This window comes from Hydra vulgaris, chromosome 01 (assembly GCF_038396675.1).
Source record: "Hydra vulgaris chromosome 01, alternate assembly HydraT2T_AEP".
Lineage (NCBI taxonomy): Eukaryota > Metazoa > Cnidaria > Hydrozoa > Anthoathecata > Hydridae > Hydra > Hydra vulgaris.
This window is the reverse complement of record NC_088920.1, coordinates 27221521-27246881: the sequence shown is the minus strand read 5'-3', so window position 1 is coordinate 27246881 and position 25361 is coordinate 27221521. Positions and strand designations below refer to the sequence as shown.

Below are 25361 nucleotides of genomic sequence, written 5' to 3'. Positions count from 1 at the left end.
TATCCCGGATGTTTAACCAATAAATTATTTATTACATTTAAGCAAAATTGATATAGCAACTACTTAATTCTAATTTTCCAAAACTATAACATAAATTAAGTAAAAAATTACCTTCGTTTTGATTTAGAACACATTCCATTTCTTGGTCAATATTTTTAGCTGCCATTTTGAAAACAACACAATTTTTCTATACAATCATGTAATTGTAAATATGTAAATGTAAATAGTAAAATTTATGGTTAAGCGCCAAATCTGCCTATACAACAAAGACGAAAAAAAAAGTTTATATTAAAAAATGTTTTATTTAGTGTTTCTTTTCAAACACCAATATACTATAATTAAAATTTTTAAGTGTACTGAACTGCAATTACTTTGAATTTTTTTGTTTTAATGGCTTTTGTTAATAACTTTTAAACTTTGCGTCAAATTATCTCATTTCAAAATATTCGTTGTATAGGCTGGTTTGGCGCTAAGTCATCCATATATGATTGGTTGATTAGAGAACAAAATAATATTTTCAAATTTCCTTATTTAGGAGATAAAACAATGCAATAATGCATGCAACATCGTGTTTCATATGTTTAAAATCAAGAAATGTAAATGTAATGTAAAATGTAAAAAAAAGTTTTTTACCAAATGTTTTTACCAAAAATTTACAAATTGCTTTGAACGTTTATTTTCATCTATATCAAAAGAACATAAAACTTTTAGTTGCTTTGCTCATTGTTGATATTTTTCATATTTAACTTTATTTAAATTTTAGCAAATAAGCAAGCATTAAATTTGACCGTTAACATTATATTTGAAATAAAATTTTAATTTACCTATTAGTAAAAAAGAAAAGAGTACAAATTTGAATTTAGGGCCGATACATTGGCCTCTACCAACCATCGACCAAAAGTAGGCACCCCTAATTTTTATATGTAAGAATGAAAGTCTGATGGAGCAGATCGCTGGAAGTTTACTGGGTTTTGAAAAAAAGATTTACTAGAAGTTCACTGGAAAATATCCCTGTGTTTTGGAACAAGTTCGGCGAAAAAGATCAATGGAGGCTGGGTTTTGGAACATTTTTTCACGTGGTTTTTTTTGTAAAGGTAGAGGAATCCATAAAGTAGGTATGTAGTAAAACTTCTTCTTCTTCTTATTTACTCTGCGTACGTACGCATTACTTAGTGCCCCCCCCCCCCACACACACACACACACGCACAACGCATAAGTTTTTCAAACCATTAAAAACAAAAAAGGTTTTTGTTAATTCGACATTTCCCAGTTACTTAACATAATATTGAGTTTTTTAAATCGTAAAATTTAATGCTTTTGTTAAAAAAAAAAAAAAATGTTTTAAGATAAATAGAGAACGAGAGGTAATCCGTGTACGTACTTGCTCTCTTGAACCCCCCTCCCTCCCAGCTCTTGTACATATTTGTTCGCTTTTGGGTAACATATCCCCTCCCCCCATCCTCCTAAACTCCATACCGATTTACGTACTTTATGGAAGACCCCACTATTGAAAAAATTTTTGAATATTTGTGAATTAACGATAAAATAACAATCGATTAATATGCTTCTAGAATTAAAACGTTGTTTAAAAACTCTAATGTAATTAGGGATGGCAATCCCGGGATCCCGAAATCCCGGGATTACAGACAAATTCATGATCCCGAAATCCCGGGATTAGTCTCTAAAATTTCCCGGGATTTCGGGATTGTAATAAACAATAAATAAAAACAAAAATTGATTAAACTTAATTTATTTATTTAAAATGTCTAAATTTTCGCTATAAAATTTGTTGAGCTGCTTATTCTCCATGCAATGTTTTCCTTTTATTTTTTAAATTCTTAACGTTGGCGTGATTGTCACAAGTTCTTTAACATTAAAAGTTATCAAATACGGAAGGTATATTAAATAAACTTTATTTATTAATTTGAAGTATAATTGTTTTCACATAAGTTCATTTTGAATTATGAATAAAGATAATTAGTCAATAAATAGCTTAAAATATAACTGGTGGTTCAACGAAAGGTCTTCATACCCATTTACTTTCCATACATAAAATTAAATTAACATCGCAGGAATCAATTTTATCCACGACACCTTCAACTTCAAAAGAATTATTAGAACCGAAAAATAAAAAACCGAAAATCACAAGTTATTTTCCAACAACATCGAAAAAAGATGAATGCCTACCTGAAGTATTTTCCCGTATGGCAGCAAAAGATGGTATATCATTTAATACAATTTGCAACTCTTCTGATGTACGAACTGGGTTAGTTGCACGAGGCTTTAAAAATGTCCCAAAATCACGAAACACTATTCGAAAAATGGTGTTAGACTGCTATGAACAGGTTAAAAAACTAGTTATAAAGGAAATAATTGATCAAATATCAAGAGGCTTCAAGTTTTCCTTAACGCTTGATGAGTGGACTTCTTTTGGAAACTGCAGATACATGAATGTGAACGTACACGAGTTGAAAAGTTATTAGAATTTAGGATTCGCATTTTAGGATCTTGGCCAGCAGAAAAGTGCGTTTCACTTCTAAACGAAAGACTCAACAATTTTAAAATAAAACTTGAGGACGATATCATTGGTATTACCACGGATGGTGCAAGCGTCATGAAGAAACTTGGAAAAATTATAGAAAGTGATCAACAACTATGCTTTGCCCACGCTCTACAGCTGGCAGTAATATCAGTTCTTTATAAAAATGACCCCAATTACTTGGAAATCGATAAAATTTCAGATGATGAGCACACTACCTTTGCAAGTTTAGAGAACCACAGTGATGAAGAAAAAGATAATGATTGTATTAATGACTATGCTTCTGAAGAGGAAGATTGTATTCAAGATTCAAATAATTCATTTTTGTTTAATGAAACCTCTGAGGTTACTATTAAACACCAAGTTTTTGGACCTGTTATAACAAAGGTCAGGAAAATTGTAAAAATCTTTAAAAGGTCCCCATCCCAAAAATGAAAATTATTTACAAAAGCACGTAAAAGTTGAGTTTGGAAAGGTCATCCATTTGATTATGGATTGTAAAACCCGATGGAGCAGCTTATTGCTTATGCTTGAAAGATTTGACAAATTAAAATATTGTGTTAAAAAGGCATTTCTAGATTTAGAATTGGATTCCAAAATTGACGATTCAATTAAGATGGACGAAAATGAATATAAAATTGTATCTGATTTAGTAGCACTTTTGACTCCTGTTAATGCCACTGTGGAAGCACTTTGTCGACGAGACGCAACTTTAATTACAGCTGACATTGCATTAGAGTTTATGTTGACCAAAATAAAACAACAAAAATCTGAAATCGGGAATAAACTGTATGCTGCTTTGAAAGACCGAATTAAAGAGAGGAGAACACCATTAAGTAGCTTAGTTTATTATCTTCATAATGGTCAGGTTACATCAACGAAAATCACAGATGTTTTTGTACCAAATACAAGTAATCAAAATAAAAAGATTATAGTAAGCATGATAAAGCGTTTTCATCCCGCAGATATAGCATCAGCAGCAGACAGCAGTTGTGATGTTCAGCTAAACCAGGTTTTAAGAAGCGACGAAGGTGATAAGTCAAAACAATTAGTAAACAATTAAACGAAGTTATGGAAAAAGGATTGATAGCTATACGAACAACACCTATAAGGGTAGAAAGTATAACTTCTAAGATTCAAAAAGAAATGTTTTTATTTGAAAGTGGTGGCACAAGAGGTGATCACCTTCAAAAAGTGTATAACTATATTCTATCTATACGACCAACAAGTGTAGAGTCTGAACGAGCAGACTCTCAGCCGCTGGGTTTTTATGCTCTAAAAAGCGAACACGATTAAACGATGAAATGATGGACGCTTTGAGTTTTTTAAGGTGGAGCTTTCAAAACGAATTATAACTCTTATATATTAATGTATACTTATATTATTTTTAAACATTGTTATTTTGTGTTATCGTTTAAAGGTGTTATTTATAGTTTAAATTACTTTACTTCATCAGTTAAATTAATCATATAATAGTGTTTGATAATTAAAAGTTCTTTGCAGGCTTTATCTTCTATGATTGTAAGTTTTTCATTCAATCCCGGGATTTCCCGGGGACAAATTTGTAATCCCGAAATCCCGGGATTGAGAATTTCCGGGATTTTTGCCATCCCTAAATGTAATGCAAATATAATAATAACTTTAAAACATTTTAATATAATAAAAATAAATAATAAAAAATAACTCATTTGTAACTTGGTTTTACCTGACATTAAAACTACATAATGCTAAACTGACTTTTTAAGTAGAATTAGTGAAAACGCTTTCAATGTCATTTCGGTACTGGTATCGTAATGTATTTGAGGTTTGGGATATTTCAAGTTAAAATGTTTAATAAGTCACAAGCTAGTAGCTTCTAGCTTTCATTTAAAATTCGTTGTCAAATTCAAAGTACGTAGACGTTAAGGTACGTTGATGTAGACGGTCAAAGTTCTGTTGATGGTAAAAAAAATTTTCCTTATGCATAGTTTGAAAACTTAAGAAACCTTTCAAACTATGCATACATATGAATATTTTTCTGTTTGGTTTAATTAGAGACAGACAGATATTTTGCTAGCTAAACCATTATGAAAATATATTTTACTAGCTGTCCGGACCCGTAATAAAATACGCGTCTGGATATGTCTTTTCTACACTGACCATTTCTATAATTATTCCTAACTTGAATAATTCTTTTTATTTAGCGGTAGTCGGTATTTCGGTATAGCGAAAAACTATAAATACTGTCTACCTTTTAAATTTATTGTATTTATGATAAAATATAAAAATAATTTACAACACTACACATTTAAAAAATTTGGTAGTCTTTGCGCGAACCGCTATTTATCAGCGGTTCGGATATTAGTACCCGAAGTGGGTATTCTAAATAATATTTAAAATACCCTCTTGAAATGTCTTGATTAATTACAATTGGTATAAAAAGTTTAAGAACATTTAGAATTGAAACTCAAATTTTCATGATGAACTTTTCATGACCAATATAATGCGGGTCATGGTAAGCCTATTCTACACCGACCCGTTCTATACTTCCTCTTTATATAGTCGTTTTATTTCAATATTTTTAGTAAAAGGTAGAAAATGAAAATCTGTCTTATCTTTGTTTTGAGTTAGCAATTAATGTTCAATACTAAATAACTTTCATTGTAAAACTGTAAACTTCTATAAAAAAACACAGGCACTGACTTTTTTCTATTACATAAATTTCTATAAAGTTTTTACTAAACATTTTTCCATACTATCCGCAGCTTATTAGGACCCTTGCCCCATTAATTAATTTTGAATAAAATAAAAATTTGAATGTAAAATCTTTTTTCCTATAAGAAAAAAAGTTGTCTCTTTAATGTGTGTTAAACGAGCAAACTTAACTAATTACCTAAGCATATAAATAACTTCCTTTATTATCGTGATATGTGCGCAAAAAATTTCTATTAAATTTAAGCACAAGTTATTTAATGAAAAGGTCTGATCAACTGAAAGAAAATGTTATAAAAAATAAATTTTTTATCTAGAAGTGTAATATATTGGGTTTTTTTTTACGTCTCAAAATTGCACTCTTCATTACAATGCAAAGAGTTGAATTTTGTTGTTTCAGTCTGTTCACAAAAAACTTGAAAATCCCCTTTACGGTAACATGAGATGCATCTTATCGGCATAGAGCTTCTGCTGCCAATTTGACTGGTTCGAGAGAAGCAAAAATGTTCTATAAAATGTTTATTTCATCATTACTGCAAATCAAATGCGGAGAAACGTCTTTCAATACTTTTATGATTAAACCTTTAACTTTGAGAACCATCGACAGGGGACTGTTCCATCCTGTTCTGTAGTCAAGCATAAACGAAACCACTTTTCCGTACTTGTTGATTTCTAATTCAAAGTCGTCATTTTTGAGGTCTTTTATTTTACATTCTATTGGTTTAATACGGTTGATGCTCAGTTAGAACGAGTTTTATAAACTTAAGCATTATGGAAGCTCTATCCGTAATTGAGCAGACAATGCCATCGCCTATGTTCAACTCATATTAGGTCGCTTTTTCTATGACAACTGTTACAGCATTTTAAGCCGGTAGAGATTCAGAAATTTGAGTCGAGTCCAGATTCCAGTAAGTGTATTTTTGATGAATATTAATTATTCAAACCTGACAAGATAAATTGTTTGAAAGTTTTTTGGAAAATAGTAACCTTTTTTACACATTGCTGATCGAATAAAAGAGCTGTTAACAATTACATGGAAACTAAATCCATCCAGTTGACATGGAAACTAAATCCATCTAAAGTTTTTGGTTTTTGTTGCAGTTTTTTTTATCAACTTTTCCCGTGTTAGTATAGTAAAAATTATTATTTACCGAAATTTATCGACAAAACTTTACCGGTATATCCGTAAAATTAATAATTCAACCCTAAGTAAACCATATATCAAATTTATTTTATCAATACTATAGGCTATTTAATTTATAGAGAAAAGTATCATAATGTATCATATTTGTTTGTATCACATTTTTTGATATTATTTTCATAATGGAAGATTATAACAAACTTTTTAGGCATTTTTATGCTATTAATTTAAAAATTGATAAGAAAGCTAAAGAAAATATGTGAAAAGTATGTGTATGGCAGAAAAACGCACTTGTCAAAGTTTGTTTACAAAGTTTGTGCTGGAAATTTTTCAGTTCAAGATGCATCAGATAAGAGTAGACCAATTAAGATTGACAAAGACTAAGTAAAAGCTTAAATTAATGCTGATCGACACGGTTTGTGAAATTGGTGAAAAGCTAAACACATCAAAAAACGCCTGTTAACAATCATTTGAGAAAGCTTGGATATGTGAAAAAGCATGATGTCTGGATTCCACATAACGCAACGCATTATCATGTTTGGTACCCAGTGGGCATCGGAAGTTTTAAGATGTTTAACAGATGTCCTCTCGACGTCAGTTGTTCGTCCAATCCCAACTAAATATGTTTTTAAAATGGAATCAAAACGATATATTTTTAAAGGGAATGGTAACTGACAATGAAGAAAAGATTGTATACTTTAGTATCCAACGTAAAAGATCTAGAAAGAGGTTTAAACTTGGTGATCTCAATCAACATCAAAAGCTGACATTTACCAAAAAAGGTTATGTTGTTATAGTTGAATTATAAGGGGTTTGTTTATTCTGAGCTTCTGACACCTAACAAACAATCAACTCTATAGTGTAAACAACTAATAAAATTAAATGAATTCTTGCAACAAAAATGTCCAGAATTAGTAAATCGTAAGGCAGTTGTGTTTCACCGTGATAATGCACGATTACGTACTTCTTTAATTATTCGCCAAAAATTATAGAAAATTGTCTGAAACCTACTAACTCACCTATCTTACAGCCCTGATTGTGCTTTATGATCAAAATGCTTTAGCTGGAAAAACATTTGTATCAGACGAACAAGTTCTAACATATTTTGCTTAAAAAATCAGATCTACTTTAGGCAACTTCCTCTCTTTGGTTTTTTATGCAATAGTTTATTTACTGAGCGTCTCTCATTAACAAAAAGATATTACATATTCATTATATATTCGTGTATTTTGTTTTAGAATAAAATTTATTAAACAAACAGATAAAAAAAAAATGTTTTAATTAATTGAAAACATTTTTACTGATAAATCATTTTAGCATCAATAAAAATTTAGTAACTATTTTTATAATTTTATAAAATAGCATTTGTCCAAATAAATACTGTTGCTAACAATATTATGCGTTTAATACATTTTGGCGGCAAATACATTGATTTTGTAATCGGACCAAATTTTTAGCCTTTGATGCGCCAACTGCATTGGATAGGTGACAGGTTACGGACGGAAATGGTTGGCGTCATGTTGGTATATAAGTAGAATAAGTACTGTTTAGTATAAACTTTAGTACGTTTAGAACTGAAAACGCTGCAATGTATAGTTACAGCCAATAGAGGGTAAAAACAATTCATTGTGTTCTGTAAAAACTATTGGGTCCAATCAAACGCTGCAATACTACCTTACGGCTGACTATAACGCTGTGTGGGTCTTATAACTCAAAAATAGTTTAATTGCTTTAAGCCAAGTTGAAATTGAAAACTATTTAAGTTACTAAATATATATATATATATATATATATATATATATATATATATATATATATATTTATTTATATATGCTACCACAGCAAACAGTTCAGGAGTCTGGAGTTATAGCATGCCAAAACATGAGCAATCAGCTGACAGGTGACAGCACATAGGCAGAAATTTCGTTGACAAGTGCCATTTTGCAGCGGACAAAACAAGTGCAACTTTTTAGGTTTGTTTTATTTTCTTAAGTTTGGTCTGTGTCAACGTCACGGAAGTTTTTTAATAATTAAAAGAAGTATCCAGAAGTTTCCAGAAGTTTACAGAAGAAGCATCTTAAAGCATCCAGTAGCATCCAGAAATATCCAGAAACATTCAGAAGCATCCAGACGCATCCAGAAGCTTCCAGAAGCATCGAAAAGAAGCATCTAGAATCTTTTAGAACAGGTTCACACAGGTTCATTTTACTATGTAAGAGACATGTAAATCGACATGTAATTCAGTCAGTATATGAAAGTCAATCAGTCAGTATTATCAAGACAGTTTATCGAAGTGAGTTTTATCAAAGTGTTTTATCGAAGAACATCAATACAAGAAGTGAAATACAACAAGTGTTTTATTACATCAATACAGTCCACATCCAACCATGACGTTGTGTTCCACATAGCATTATTGTATCATCACAAGGTAAATGTAACACGGTAAGCCTTGAGAAGCGTGATTATTTATTTTTATTATTTTTATGACTTCAAGTGCAAAAATGGCTCCCGACAGTCTTGGATTGGAACTAAGAAAGAAAATTATTGGCGATTACGTAAGTGGAATGTCACAAAAAAGTATTTGTGATAAATATCGCGTGAAAAAATGGACCGTATCAAGACTATGTTCCAAATATCGTTCTACGGGGAAGTTGGCAGCAAATAACAAAGGTGGAAGACCGAGTTCCTTCTTGACGGATCTTCAGATCCGTCAAGAAGGATCCCTGGATATTATCAGTCGAGATACAAAAGCAATTAGAGCTGCCTGTATCGGACCGAACAATCAGACGACGTGCTGTTGAAGCCGGATTGTTTTCTCGACGCCCTTCAAAGAAACCACTTATTTCACTAAAAAACCAGAAGAAAAGACTCCTGTTTGCTACATCTCGTATTGACTGGAATGTGCAGAAATGGCGAACTGTCCTGTTCAGTGATGAAGCAAAGTTCAACATCATTGGGAGCGATGGCATTTGCCGTGTACGTCGACCGGCCGGAAAACGCCTCGATTTACGTTACTGCCATAAGACTGTGAAGCATGGTGGAGGCAATGTAATGGTCTGGGGGTATTTTTTTGCTAACGGTCTAGGTCCAATACATCGAAAAGATGGCATAAAGGACCGTTTCATGTATAAAAATATCCCGAAAGATGTTATGTTACCTCATGCTGAATGGAATATGCCAATAAAATGGGTTTTTTAGCAAGACAACGATCCGAAACACACTGCAAAAAAAGTCAACCAGTGGTTTCAAGAAAACCACCTATCGGTGATGGATTGGCCGCCTCAATCCCCTATCGAGAACCTGTGGGAGATCGTCAACCGCAGAACTAATTGTGAAGGTGTTCGCAATAAGGATCAACTGTTTGAACAAATCCAAAAGGCCTGGGCAGCGATTCCACAAAGTTTCATTGATCACCTGATCGAATCTATGCCTCGAAGATGCAAGGCTGTGATCGACAACAAAGGATTCGCCACGAAATATTGATAGCGAAATAAAGCTTGGTTAATATTTTGTCGAGTTGCACTTGTTTTGTCCGGAAGGAAATCAACTTTTTTTTAATACTTTTGATTAATTTATCAATTTTCGTGTACAAATGAACTTTGTGATGAATAAAACTTGAAGAACTTTGTCTCCAAACAGTTACATAGTTATTTCTCTAAATTGAAAAAATGCAGCACTTTTATATAAAGAAACTAAATTAGCATTATTTGGTTGCACTCGTTTTGTCCGATACTGTATATATATATATATATATATATATATATATATATATATATATATATATATATATATATATATATATATATATATATATATATATATATATAAACAGCACTACACTTACAACACTAGTAAAATATTTCTCCCATTGCGCAACGCCACGAAAACGATTTTTCATATTAACATTTTTTTTAGTGTAAGAACTTTTTATGCAAGTTCAAAAACTGTTAATGGGAGTAGCAAAAAGAATTTAATTTTATGCAATAATAATGGTCACAAATAAAAATGATCACTCGGCTTTAATGCAAACGGTCTTTTTTTTATTCGCTAATTTGAAATCGACTATAATTCCAATATTCATTAAACATTTTAGTTTTACTAATATTCGATTACCGGATCATAAAAATTTTTGCAATTCTTAAGTTTTTGTAAAATATTCTTTAGTATAAAAACAAATGTACACAAAAGATTTCAAAATTCACTTTTATATAAAATATAATCTTTTCGAAAGCCATTTTTCTTGTCTCGTGACTAAAATAAATCAATAAACATTATACATATATATAATAACATTATACATATATACAATAAACATTATACATATGGATAAACATATACATACACACATGCATACTTAATGAATTACAAGGTAAATGTATCACAAGGTAAATGTAACACGGTAAGCCTTGAGAAGCGTGATTATTTATTTTTATTATTTTTATGACTTCAAGTGCAAAAATGGCTCCCGACAGTCTTGGATTGGAACTAAGAAAGAAAATTATTGGCGATTACGTAAGTGGAATGTCACAAAAAAGTATTTGTGATAAATATCGCGTGAAAAAATGGACCGTATCAAGACTATGTTCCAAATATCGTTCTACTTAATGAACATTGTACACACATGCATACTTAATGGGTTTTTTAAAACGTTTTGAGAACCACTTAATCACTTTGATAATTTTTTAAAAATGGTTTAAAGCAAATTTATCTCTAAAACGCAGTAAAGTTTTTAGAAAATATTATCTTCGAGTTGATTACAATATTTAATTAAGTGCGGACACTTCGCATAAGTTTTTGAACAACAGTTTTCATAAGATTTTGTGATGCCACACCCCTAAATCAACGGAATCGATTGATACCCAATTTCGCCATTCTTACAAAGCTTAACTTTCATGTTTGCCCTAAATTTTACAATTAGACGAAGATGTGCTGAAGTGGCACGTTTGCTAAATTCATGTTTTTCGGTAATAAATCAACGGCATTTTGTTGATGCCATTCGATTACACTTTTTGAGTAATGGTAAGATGCAAGATCAGGCCAAAATAAGGGCCATAAAAAAATTAAATCATAGGCAAGAGAGTTTTTTTTTGGTTTTCATTAATTTTAGAAAAACTCTAGACTCTGTTCCTTTCAGAATTGTATAAAATTGACTGAGAGTATTAAACAATCGAGTTTGCAGTTTCATCATCCATTTTAATGCACTTTTGAAGTCATTAAGAAATATGGAGTCATTAAAAAATATTTCCTTGAAATTTTTTTTGTATGTCTTGTAGCCATATTTCTTAATGACTTCTTGGATTGTTGACTTAGGAACACCCGGTTTTTTCTCGATATCCTGAACGCAGTACTCTGGATTTGCATCGATCCACCTATTAGCTTTTTGATGAAGTTTTAAACTCGACGGACCTCTTTCTTAGTTTCTCAACTTTTTTTCGAATCCGCGACCTTCACTTTACAATTTGATGATGCGACCGACAGCTTTCCTTTGAACTTTATATATTTTTTGCAAGCAAATTAATTGAAACATGACAATTTTTAAACCACTCGTACAAAATGAACTTTCTTACTTTTAATTGAAAATACATTTTCTTTGTTTACATTCAAGCTTTTAAAAATATTTATTTTTATAATATTATATTTTTTGTATTATTTGAAAAGAAGTTAAAGTTTGCTTTAAACCATTAAAAAAATTATCAAAATCACTATGGTTGCTATATCTAAGTGGTTAAGTGATTAATTTGTTCACAAAATATTTCAAAGTTCCATGGGTCATTATCATTACGGACAGTCTTTACAAGCATAAGAAAAAATTAAAAATTTAATCTTTAGCATTTTATAAAAGAAACAAATCTCAGTTCGTAACAAAACTTCAAGTCAGAATACTAAACACTTCTTTGACGTTTACCGATTAAAAACGGGGAGGAGATGGGGGAGAGCACTGTTCAAAAGACTTTGATTAAAGAAAGGGGAAAAAAAGAGAAAAACCAAATAAACTCCTGTATACATTCATAACATGATTTAAAATATAAATAAAATATTTAACCATTATTTAATTTACTAAATATTTTTAACACTTGCTGCTGATACTAAAGACTCAAACAGAATACTTCATTATTAATTTCATAATAAAGACACAAACAGAACACTTCATTATTAATTTCATAATAGACACTTCATTATTTCATAACCAGATTTTTTGGAAAAGTTAGATTTAAAAGTTTTAAAGAACATAAATTGAGACTGGCATATTATGTCAAATATGCAACAGCATAAAAAATTAATTTTTAAATCTATTTACTTAAATAAACCAAAATAAAAGAAAAGCGATTTAATTACCTAAATAATTTAATTAAGGTATTTTCGACATTTTTTTGCACCACAAAAGCACGGTAATTTATCATCCTCTATAGCAAATTTATAATCATATGTCAATTCTTCTCCAACTGTAACTCTAAATTTGAAAAAAATTATTGAATTAAAATTTGAATTTCGAAGAAAATTTATAGTCATATGTCAATTGTCCAACTGTAACTCTAAATTTGAAAAAATTTATTGAATTAAAATTTGAATTTTGAAGAAAAATTTGTCATATGTCAATTCTCCAACTGTAACTGTAACTTTTAAAATTTCTTTAACTAAAAATAGATTTTCGAATAAAAGTTTCGCAAAACACATTTAATTTAAGTTATCAAAAAAATGAAATAAACCTTTTTTGCGCAAAAATAATTATTTTTTTGCAACCATCTATAGATATGATACGTGAAAAGCAATTTGGCTGAAAATGAAATAATATAAAATATAAGATAATATAAAATGAAACATAAAATATAAGATAAAAATATTTTTTTACAAACTATTACAGTTGACTCTCAATATCTTGAATATTTGTGTCAAACTTTTTTTTCTGGTATCATTTCATTGCTGGTATTGTGCACATTTTTGACAGTCATAAGCTTTAAGGCTTTGTATTATACATCTTGATCCATGGGCTAGAGGATAGATGTGAGGGGGAGAATTAAGATAATTAGTGGGGAGAAGGTTGTTGTTGTCATGTTGCTTAGCACTTCAATGTATGGATAAGCAGGACAGTTATCCACCAGGAGTGCAACTTTCCTGTCCTGAGCACAAAAAAAAGAGTCAAGTTTCTTTACTCACTCTCTAAAAAGGTCTCCAATCTCCGATATGTGCAACAGAATTTTATAATATGCTTAAAATATCATGGGATTTGGCATATCATGGCGCTCTATACTGAAGGCCTATTCATCGCGCAATCGTAAGCCGTGACTGGGGGCCTATTATTTTTACGGATTATCAGCAACTCTGCTATAAAATTATATTTTGGAGTCAAAATATGACTCATAATGAGTTTAATTAGTTTATTTAGAAATATTTATATTAAAATGTAATTAAAAGTTAAAATTTCATATTAAAAAAAAACTAAAACAAAGAAAATATTTGCATATATTTTAACAACAACAGATACAAATCATTCTTTTCTAAACAATTTATGATAACTTTAAAACTTTTAATGCAGGTTCTTTATTAGATCTTGGTGTAATTTGTGCACAAAAATTGTTTAAAAATATTTTAGCAAGTGTGTTGCAATGTTTTTGATTAATTTCAAAATAGTAAAATTCAGAAACTAGCAAAAAGATGTCACTTAAAGACTTACGACAAACTTTATCTTTTATCGAATGGAATAAGACAAAGCAAAAAAAAACCCATTGGCAAACATTGTCTGGTGGAATTTTAAGACCACCACGATCTATAGACTTGAGGTACTCAACAAACTTTTCATAATAAATTAATGTTTGATTGAACAAAATGTTTTCATTATATTCATTTCTACATACATAACCAGCAATATAAATCAAAGACATTTTGGTACTATCAGAAATTGATGACTCTAGTTTTTCTAAATTGTCAAATATTTCACTACTTGCTTCACATAAAACATATGTACAAGAAGCACACTCATGACCTGAACTAAAATCAAAAGAATCTATGTCAATATTTAAAGATAACAACAGTGATGTGTAATTTATATGCAATTTTTCTATAACTTGTTGAACATTTATAAAGTAGGCACCTCCGGAACCTTGTCTCAATTTCCCAAATTCTTTTTCTAAGTGGTCACTTGTAAACATACCAAGAAGAACATAATCATGACTTGTTGCTAATAAATATTTACATAGCTTAACAATACCATAGCAAGTATGGTAAATTGATTTTACAGTATCATTAGATAACTGCTTCACTCTTTTGCCATTTTTACAACACATTTCATGAGGCAATCACCAAACAGAAGTAGAGTATTAAGACGGCAATCATCAGGACTACAAATAGGTGCTTCTAGTGGATCATTGTGTCTTACATCAGCTCCACGACCTTTCACATTCAAAATTTTCCACCAGGTTATAACTTTATTTATAAATATCGCAGTATCCTTAGAATTTGTAATTATTTGAGAATAGGTCAGCAAGGCATATGTCTTATCTGAAAAAACTTTAAGGCAAGTAGATACATTTTGCCTTTCAATTGGCTTGGGAGCTAATGCAATTTCATTCAAGTCTGACAATTTGACTAACTTTTCTGATTCAATTTGATATAAGCATTTAAGGTGCTCCCATTTAGCTGTTCTTTGAATACCATTATCACTGTACACTAGCTCCCCAGTTTTTTCTGTAAGCCATAGATTCCTAATGTTTTTCAAAAGATGAACAAAGTCAAACAGTAAATACATCCCATCTTCCGTTTTCCAAGGTTTTTCTGGAATAGTATGATATAATTTAAAAAATGCTTGGTTTACACGATTACCATCACAGATAACAACTTTTACATCGCCAGATGATGATTTTATAAGTTTTATTCTGGAGTTTATTTGTTCAAACAGAAAATTTGAACTTAATTTTGAAATTGGAATCATCTTGTTCAGAAATTTAGGACCACCTTTGAAACATACTATCATAATTCCCAAAACAGTTTTAGCCAATAACAATGGATCATCTAAAGATTTACCAAACAATGTTCCACCATGGTAAAGCATCATTTTTTTGACATAGGCTTCATCATAAATAATTATACAAATTTTTTTGTTTTTTTTTCAGTGTTTTTGAAAACTGAGTCTAAGAAACTAGCATCATCAATTTTGCAAACTTTTGATGTTATGTGTGTCAAAGTACTAACTGATGGCAATTGAAAATCGTTTCTTAGTTTATTGTATAAAGCACGAGATGTTGAAAAGTATTCAAAACTACGTATAATTGTATCTGATTCATTTTTTTTTTTCCCAATAAGTTTTGCAGACATAACTGATATTTGTTGCTGAATAATGTTTTTCTTATGATCTATTTCCATGACATTTTAAAAATGTAGTATTTCCTCAAACTTTGACCAAGAATCAACAATATTTATACAATTTTTACACAAACTTTTTATAAAACATTTTATTCCACAATGAAATGTTTCAAAATGTAAATTCTCAAAAATTTTAACAAGAAATAAAGGAATACCATCATAAAACGTAATAGATTGAACATTAATTGTTTTTTCAATCATATATGCTATTACTGAAACTGAAAAAACCCTGAGATTATTTAATAAAACATTTTAAAAATCAATATATGTTGCTGTATCAGCCAATAAAAATGTGCTAAGTTCATCAGTTCTAACATTTCTAACAATGCTTAAAGATTTCAATGTTGTGAGATGGCGTGGTAATGGAGTAGGTATTTGACTTGAAGGTATTCCTGACCATACAGATAGTGGCATTTTCGGTTTTTGTCTTCCTTGAACAGTAACTTTTTCAAAAACTGTTGGCCAATGTAATTAGCAAATAACAGTTTCATCTGAAACTAAAAGATTAGAATTTGGAATACTTTTCATCCATATATTTCTTTGTTCTTTGTCTTTAGGAAAACGATAAACTGGTATTTTTTCAAAGCTTTTATTATTTTTGGTACTTTGGTAATTAGTTTTGCAGCCATATACACAACACTTTTTTGGCATCTATAAAGTATAATTATTTAAAATAATATAAAAATATGCAAACCATAACATAAGATTTTCAAACACTTTTTTGTCAAATATAATAGATCACTACCCATATCAGACATAATAAATGTATATATATATATATATATATATATATATATATATATATATATATATATATATATATATATATATATATATATATATATATATATATGTATATATATATATATATATATATATATATATATATATATATATGTATGTATATATATATATATATATATATATATATATATATATATATATATATATATGTATATATATATATATATATATATATATATATATATATATATATATATGTATATATATATATATATATATATATATATATATATATATATATATATATATATATATATATATATATATATATATATATATATGTATATATATATATATATATATATATATATATATATATATATATATATATATATATATATATATATATATATATATATATATATATATATAACTCCTAACACTCTAAGGAGTTTACAAGTAAGTAAAAATACAGTGTTTTAAAATTATTTACAAAAATTTATAATTTAAAAAACATTAATAATACAAAGTTATTGGAAATATAAAAGAATAAACAAGATTAAGTTGAAAAAGTTGAAAATTCTCTAGCAAGTTTTTCAATGTGAGCTTTTCACATTTGCAATTTTTAGAATATTAAAATAGGCCCCCAGTCACGGCTTACGGTTGCGCGATGAATAGGCCTTCAGTATAGATCGCCTTGGTTATTATCCATTTACAAACGTGGGTAATTTTTTTCCGTTGCATTTCCTAGTGCCATTTCTGTTAGTTTACTCTTTTTTAATTTGGAACATTTTTTTTGCGATAACTGGTACATTTGGTTTGGGAAGCACTGGTAAAATATACTATCCTAATTCTCCCTCTCCAGCCACTCTCTCCATCCAGCCCAAGGATCAAGACATATAATACAAAGCCCTGACGCTCATTATTGTCAAAAAAATTGTGTATCTGTGTATTAAGGATATCAACAAAAACGACCCCCTGCCATAAAATTCTATCATCATAGAATCATAGAATAAAAGATCTTGTTTCTTCTTAAAATGGTGTGTCAAAGAAGACTGTTGTCAATTGTATAAAAAAAACTGGTATCAGTAAATCAAATTAGCAGATAGCAGAAGCTGACGATGTAAAAATTAGATCCTAGAAAATCATAAGAAGTGTAATTCACTAGGATCCATTGATTTAGATTGTGATGTAGTGACCAGTTCAAGATATCGAGTCAACTTATATAGTATATTAATATATATACCTATAAAAATTTTATTTCTTAAAACTCTAATTTCTTAGTTGTTTTCATACTGCTTTAGGTATAAAAACAACTAAGAAAATAAAAATGTTATTATAGGGAAAGGGTAGGAGAAGAATACCTAAGTTGGTTAGCAGTGTGAAAACAACTAAGAAAATAAAAATGTTATTATAGGAAAGGGTAGAAGAAGAAAACCTAAGTTGGTTATCTTTCTAGTATTTGCACCAGAAAAAATTCTCTCAGTCCTGATCTATAAAATAGGCTACCTGGTTACCACATGGTTACCTGGTTACCATCGGAAAGATACCTAGCTCAACTCTTCCTTAATGTCTATTAAATTATAAAAATGGCATTAAAGAAACTGGCCCAAACCACATAATAGTGGAACCCTAAATGTTAAACTTTAAAAAAATAACCTCGCAAGAATGATTGATAAAACGAGCAGCATTTCCTTTTGTAGTTGCATCAACAACGTCAGTATCATCAATTCGAAACATATAGCAACCATAACCCTATATTAAACAAATATCACACGATTTCATAAAAAAGTAACAAACATCACACTGTTTTAAATAAAACATGATTGAAGAATGTGTATATATAAATCTTTCAATGTTGTTTTATTGCTGTTTCAACTTTTCATTTAAAAAAACATATTTAAAATTCAAAAATTTTATTATATTTCATCATTAATTACTATTTTATAAAAAAAAAATATTATTGAATGTTTACAAAATTAAAAACCTTTTTTTCATAATATTTTTCACGACGATCAGTGAGAGAGGAGCGAATTTTTTCACCACTGTATTCTATTATCATTTCCCCTGCTTCAATAGTCTTCTTGCAAAACAACCCTCTTCCCTGAATCTTAGATCTAAGATAATACAAAAAGTAGTATTACAGAGGCTATTTAATTGACTATAAAAATGTATATAAAAATCTATAAAAACTCTTTAGACATTTTTAACTGATGATTTATCTATTAACTACCATTAGTTGTACAACTATTATTTATCAGTGGTTAACATTCCTTTGTTCAATACCAAACTTTAAAGATCACAGTTAATTAGTCGATAAAGAAATAGATAAAGATAATGTGGATATATTGATTTAAAAAAATTATACTTATATACATAAAAAAACATTTAAAAATTTGTAATTAGTTAGTAAATAAAATATAAACAAACAAAGATTACTTGCCTATATACACCAACATTATCTTTTGCTAAATTCTTTAATAATCTATACTTCATAGCAACAGGTAACTCTTGTGGACCAAACACTACATCTTCTTCAGGATCATTAGCACAAGAGTTAGGTGGTTTACGGTAGGGAGAAGCAAGCCAAGCAAACATATCCTTTTCAGCTTTGCTGAAATAATTCATATATAACTTATATTTTTACAATAAGTGATATATTACTGTGATATAACAACTTATGTAACTAAGCAAAATGTGCAGTTGTGCAAATTACAAAAAAATGAAGAAAACAAACCTGAAAAAAATTTCAGATCTTGCACAACCACTTGGATTCATTGATGTTTTCTTAAACAGTGAAAAGAATAAATTCAAAAGTGAAAAATGAAAAAATTACAAAATAAAATACACATAAACACCTAAGTCCTACCTGATCTTCTTTCCCCACACATGGTAGATGATATTGGAACTTGTATGTGCGACATTTGTGTCCACCTGATAGTTGTTCCACAAGGTAACAAATAAAGTCTTTAGAGATTCCGATGAAGTCATATGGATCAGTAGCTAATTAAAAATTATGGATATTTTCACACACACACACAAAGAAAAAAAAAAAAAAAAAAAACATTAGTAAAAACAACGTTTTCAAAAAATAAGTTAAACACATCAAACATATATATTGTGTTAAAATATCAAACCAGGCAAAAATATTAAAATTGTAACTTTGCACTTCCTAGTGCCATTCATAAGAAAAGTAAAGTTTTAAAACTTTTAAAACAACTTTTCCCACATTAAAAACAAAAACAAAAAAGTCACATAATATTGTGTTCAAAATATGTATTAATACCTACATTCAATATTAATTGGAGGTATGTCAAAGTCGAGTCTTTTATCATTAATTTCAAAAAGTAACTCTTTCCAAATCTCTAAAGTAAAAAAAAATTATTATTTAAAAAAGAAGTTATAAACTTATGAATTGCTAAGAATACAGAGTTGGCATATCCTATAATCTAGACCACTTTCTCAAAAAATAATTTTTATAGTTTGAAATAATTTAAACAAAATTAAAAGGAAATCAATAATAATTAGCAATAATAAGCATTGATTTCCTTTTAATTTTCAGACTTTTTTTAAACACAGAATAGATCCCCAGAAATTTTTTTTAAAACACAGAATAGATACCCAGAACATTTTTTTTAAAACACAAAATAGATACCCAGAACATTTTTTTTAAAATACAGAATAGATACCCAGAACATTTTTTTTTTAATACAGAATAGGTACCCAGAACATTTTTTTTTTAAATTATATACATAAAACTTTTTTAAATAGATATTCCTTTCTTTTTTTGTTTTAAACTCATTTTTTTTAAAACTCAATATGTTTTAAAAAAATTAGCTAATGTTTTATTTTAGTTATAGAGAAGAAAAAAATTAAATCAGTTCATAATAAACTATTAATAGTTTATTATTTTTTTAACTCGATTAACATGTGATAACTAAAAATCTGGACAAAGTTTGTGTAAATATAAAAATACAAAGGAAAAATTTTATATAATTGCAATCACTTCTATTTTGTTGCAAATTTAATTCTTTAAATGTATTATTAAAAAATAATTTATTTAAGAATAATTAAAAATTAAAAAAAAAGCTAATAACGAAGACTCCCTCAGAAAACGAGTGTACGCATCTTTGGATTTGCATCCGGATGTCAACAAAAACTTTATTATAAATCATTTTTGAATGGAGAATATACCAAAATCTATTATTTATAATATACTTAAAAGAAAAGGGAACAATATAGGACCAGAAAGAAAAGTCAGAAGTGGTCGCAAAGCAATAAAGATGCCTGCAAAAGAAATAAAGCGCCTTAAAAAATCGATTGATCAAAAGGATGGCATTTCACAGCATGGTCTTGCAAAACAATTTCATGTATCACAACCATACATATGCAAAATTATTCACCAAATAACTAGCAGTCGTTATCGTAAAAAAACTAAAACACCAAAAAGAACACCGGCTCAAAAAGCAGCTATTTATTCAAAGTGCCGCAGGTTGGTTTCAATTTTTTGGAAAAAAATAACTATTGACGATGAATCGTATTTTTATTTGAGCAACACTAATATTTCTGGAAATGCTGGATTTTACTCTTCTGACATAAATGCAGCATCAAATGATGTAAGGTTAAAAAGATAAGACAAATTTGAGCCAAAATTACTTGTTTGGATTGCATTCTCTACAAAGGGAATCTCTCAGCAGTACATTGCTCTGTCAGGCCAAGCAGTCAATGAAGATGTGTATATTTCAAAATGTCTTGTTAGATTGGAGAAATTCATTGAAAAACATCATAAAAATGACAATATTGTTTTTTGGCCTGATCTAGCTTTATCGCATTATTCGCGTAAAGTACAAAATTATCTTAAAGCAAAAAATATTGAATTTGTACCAATAGAGCATAATCCTGCTAATGTGCCAGAATTACGTCCAATTGAAGATTTTTGGTCTGAACTAAAGAGATTAGTGTACAACAAAAACTGGCAAGCTAAAAACCTAAGCAAACTTAAAAAGCAGATAGAGTTTTCAATTAAAAGAATCGACATAGAATGTGTACATCGGCTTGCTGCTGCCACATTTACAAGAGTAGACACTGTTTGTCGTCATGGTATAAAAAACTTATAAATCTTTTTATTTTATTTTTATTATTCAGATGTTTTTTGTTATTATAAATTTTTAAATTGTTAAAAAAGATGACTCCATTAAAAGGTTATACCATTTCTAATTTTGTCCAGATTTTTAGTTATCACATGTTATGTTTAATTAAAAATTAGTTCATAATAAACTATTAATAGTTATTATGAACTGTTCTAATTTTTTTCTTCTTAAATAAAAAATAACTAAAATAAAACAATAGGTAAATTTTTTTAAATACACTTCAGGAGTTCACTTTATCTAAATCAGCGTGGAAAATAAGAAATCAAAGACGAGCGGTCAATTTAACCGGCTAACACATGAAATTGACGGTCAAAAATTTTATTATTTTTATTGTTTAAATTTTCATCTGAGTAATAGCTTTTTATGACTGAACGCACAAAAATAACTTAATGCTTAAAAATTAACGAACCGTATTCTTTTTAAAATAATAATTTGTTCAAAACTATGCTTGCACACATTTAATTCAATTAAAAAAAGAAGTAACTTTAAATATCCAAGTAATTTTAAATATCAAAAAAAAATTATTTATGAAACACTACTAAAAAAATTACAGTTACATAAAACAAGATTTTACTAAACATATCTTTAAGAATCCTATTATAGAAAATTTTAAATTTACCTATAAATTATTCATTTATTTATTACATTTGCAGCAAAAACGAAAAAATAAATGGATATAAAGAGAAAGAAAAAAAAAAAGTAACTACGTACATTTAAAAGAAAAAATGTTCTTAGTTAAATACTTTTAATAATAATAAATAATTATTATATACTTTTATATTATTATAAAAATAATATATTGAATATTTTTATTAATACAATAATAAAGTACAAGCTTCAATCATTCATAAAAAAGTAGTTTTAAACCATCAAAAAAATGAAAGTAATTTTAATAAGAGAAGCTAAAAAACAAAAAAAATGATATAACTTACATCATAAATTCGTCAATGAAGCAAATTAAAGTAGCAAGTCATAAACAATAAAACTATTATATATATTTATTTAAAATTTAAATGATCTTATGAAGTTTTAGTATATGATTTTAGAATGTGATTTTTCATCATGATTATTTGTAACACCTTGTTTTTCAAAACTAACTTTTTTTTTTGAACCAGTCAAACTGGCAAAAATGGGAGGTCAAAATAATTTTAGTCATTTCAGGCGGCCGTTGGCCATTGACCGGCTGTTATTTTCCATGCTGCTAAATGTAATTACATTGTGATTATTTAATCTTATTTCAATGCAATGGAAATAAATAATTTGCTGCCAACTAACTGTTACAACTCAAAATTTTAATTTAAAACTTTTTTTTATCTTAAATAAGAGCAAAATAGTAATAAATAATAAAATAAAAATAAAAACTTTTTAAAACAACAAATAATAATAAAATAAATAAAAATAAAAATAAAAACAAGATTTTAAAACAACAATACAAATAATAATAAACAATACGATGTTTGTTTTTAATAAACTTTTTTGTTTGTTTGTTCAATTTCAACAAAACTAATAATTGTAAAAACTGAATTATTAAATTTAAATTTATATATATATATATATTTTGCATATTACCATTTTTACAAATTCAAGTAGACACTGGTATGTACAATTTAAGTGAAGATAAATCGGTTTTGATGTCAACATAGCCAAATGCCTGCCTAGATTTCGAAGACTGCTGTTATTCATGTAAACATGCTTTGGAATAAAAAACTTGTTTAATTATATTCAAAAGAAATCATTTTCAAAATAATTTCCAAATTTAATAATTTTTATATTTTTGTTAGTACTTGGGCTTAAACATTTTGCTTATTCAAAATAATTTTTACAGTATAGTTTGACATCAGGACAGATAAGAAAAAATATTGGTTGAAGAATTGCCTTAATACTATATATAGATTGAATGCGTGTTTCATGTTGTTAGATTTTTAATATGTAATGGTTTAGCATTTCGAGAAGATAACAAGTGCACTGATTTTGCATTTGGTAATAATACAATTTATATTGACATTGATATTACTGATTTTGCATTTGGTGATGATAGCATTTAGAGACTTATCTGAAAATCTTTAATGGGCTATTTGTAAAGTAAATCTATAGTTGGCAATGATTGCAAGTAGGGGTTTCATTACCATTAAATGAGTAATGATAACCAGATAAATGGTTTACAAACTTTAACAATAAAACTACTGAAATTTCTAGTAAAAAAAAACAAAAAAAAACTATACGACAACATAATAATTTAAAAATTTTTTTTCAATATTATTATGAACATCTTAAAAAAATAATTAAGCCCATATAACATTCAGCTTAATAAAAACATGACACAGGTGTTAAAAATACTGTTTCTAACAAAGCTGCATTACCAGTTATTAAAAAAAAATTAAGTGATAAAGCTATTTTGTTTTTATCTGTTCTTCAAAAACAAATGACAATTAAATTTAGGAAAGAAATCTGAATTATTTTGGAAGACAAGATCAAATAGTCTGCTAGATATTAATAAACAATTCTATCCAATCATATGCAAGTATCATTAATTTATGTATTGATATTTCTTATTCAGGAAATAAAATTAGTTTTTTTATGTCTGTAATAGGTATGTTGTATGTTGCTACCTGTAAAATTTAGGTGAAATATAGTTTAGGTTTAGGTAAAAAAAGCTTAGGTGAATATTCTCTCTAATATTGCAGTTCTACTATGGCTTTAAACTGTCATTTATGTAAAAAAAAAGTTAATCAAAGTTGCCACTCAACTCAATGTAATGTTTGTTTATTTTGGACTCATACAAAATGTGACAGGCTTAACGATACTAGGTACAGTTTACTACAATTAAATTGCTCGTTGCAGCATTGTGTAAGCTTCATGTAAATAAAGAAGCTTTCGGTGCAGCTGATTGTATATTACTGAATTGCCTGCACAGAGTACTACCCTAATGAATTGAAATGATGAACAAAAAAAAACTATTAAAAGTAATGAGTTAAAATATGAATTAATTTTGCAAATTCAAGCATCACATAAGCCTTTCAGTTAATTGACAATTCTTTTTTGACTTTCTGATAAACTTTTTGCATAACTTTAATTTAGGAAAATCCATCTAAATGATAATTACAAGTTATTCAAATTTAAAATAACTAAAGTTATTGTCTCTGATTGGATGCTTAAACATTATAAATGTTGAATGATTATATAGGTGGAGACATTGAAGTCATTATTAATGAGTGAATTGTTGCATATTGCTATTAAAAAATAAAGTGTTTAAATTTAAATGAAACTTCGAAAATTGTGAAAAATATTCAACCCTGGCATTCAACCATCTGTTGACAACAAAACCAAAAAAAGTGATTTTTTGGTTTTGTTATCAAAATATTTTTCATATTATGCACCAAAATAAAGACTAGTCTTAGTGATATCACAATAAATTTTGTATGTTGGATACATATGTGGACAACTTCACTACACAAAAAGATCTGATTATTATTTGAATAATTTGGAATTACGCTTTTATGTTTTTGCATTGTTAAAAATAGTTTTTACAGCATATATATTTTATATTATACAGTATATATATTTTTAAATATAGTTTTTAGTATCCACGATATATTGTTCAACTATCAATATATGACTACATCTGTCTTGGTCAAAAAGGCGTTCTATCGTACGCCTTTATATGATCACGCAAATAATACTTTGTTTTGACAATTTGACCACATCTGTTAATGTGTTTTGAAAACTTGAACATTGAAAA

General features: G+C 28.3%; 1 protein-coding gene across 1 annotated transcript in view; it reads right to left on the bottom strand.

Annotated features, from left to right (window-relative positions):
* Positions 1-10509: 10509 nt before the first annotated feature.
* Positions 10510-25361, bottom strand: part of LOC100210554 (histone-lysine N-methyltransferase 2A) — a 100968-nt gene continuing 86116 nt past the window's right edge. The window contains exons 19-27 of the mRNA XM_065787796.1: positions 19763-19837; positions 19342-19475; positions 19210-19259; positions 18916-19086; positions 18460-18589; positions 18132-18227; positions 13079-13146; positions 12708-12822; positions 10510-10622 (exon numbers count right to left, since the gene is read on the bottom strand). Of these exons, the coding sequence (XP_065643868.1) occupies positions 12717-12822; positions 13079-13146; positions 18132-18227; positions 18460-18589; positions 18916-19086; positions 19210-19259; positions 19342-19475; positions 19763-19837 (830 nt within the window). The 3' untranslated portion in view covers positions 10510-10622; positions 12708-12716. The remainder of the gene's footprint in view (positions 10623-12707; positions 12823-13078; positions 13147-18131; positions 18228-18459; positions 18590-18915; positions 19087-19209; positions 19260-19341; positions 19476-19762; positions 19838-25361) is intronic.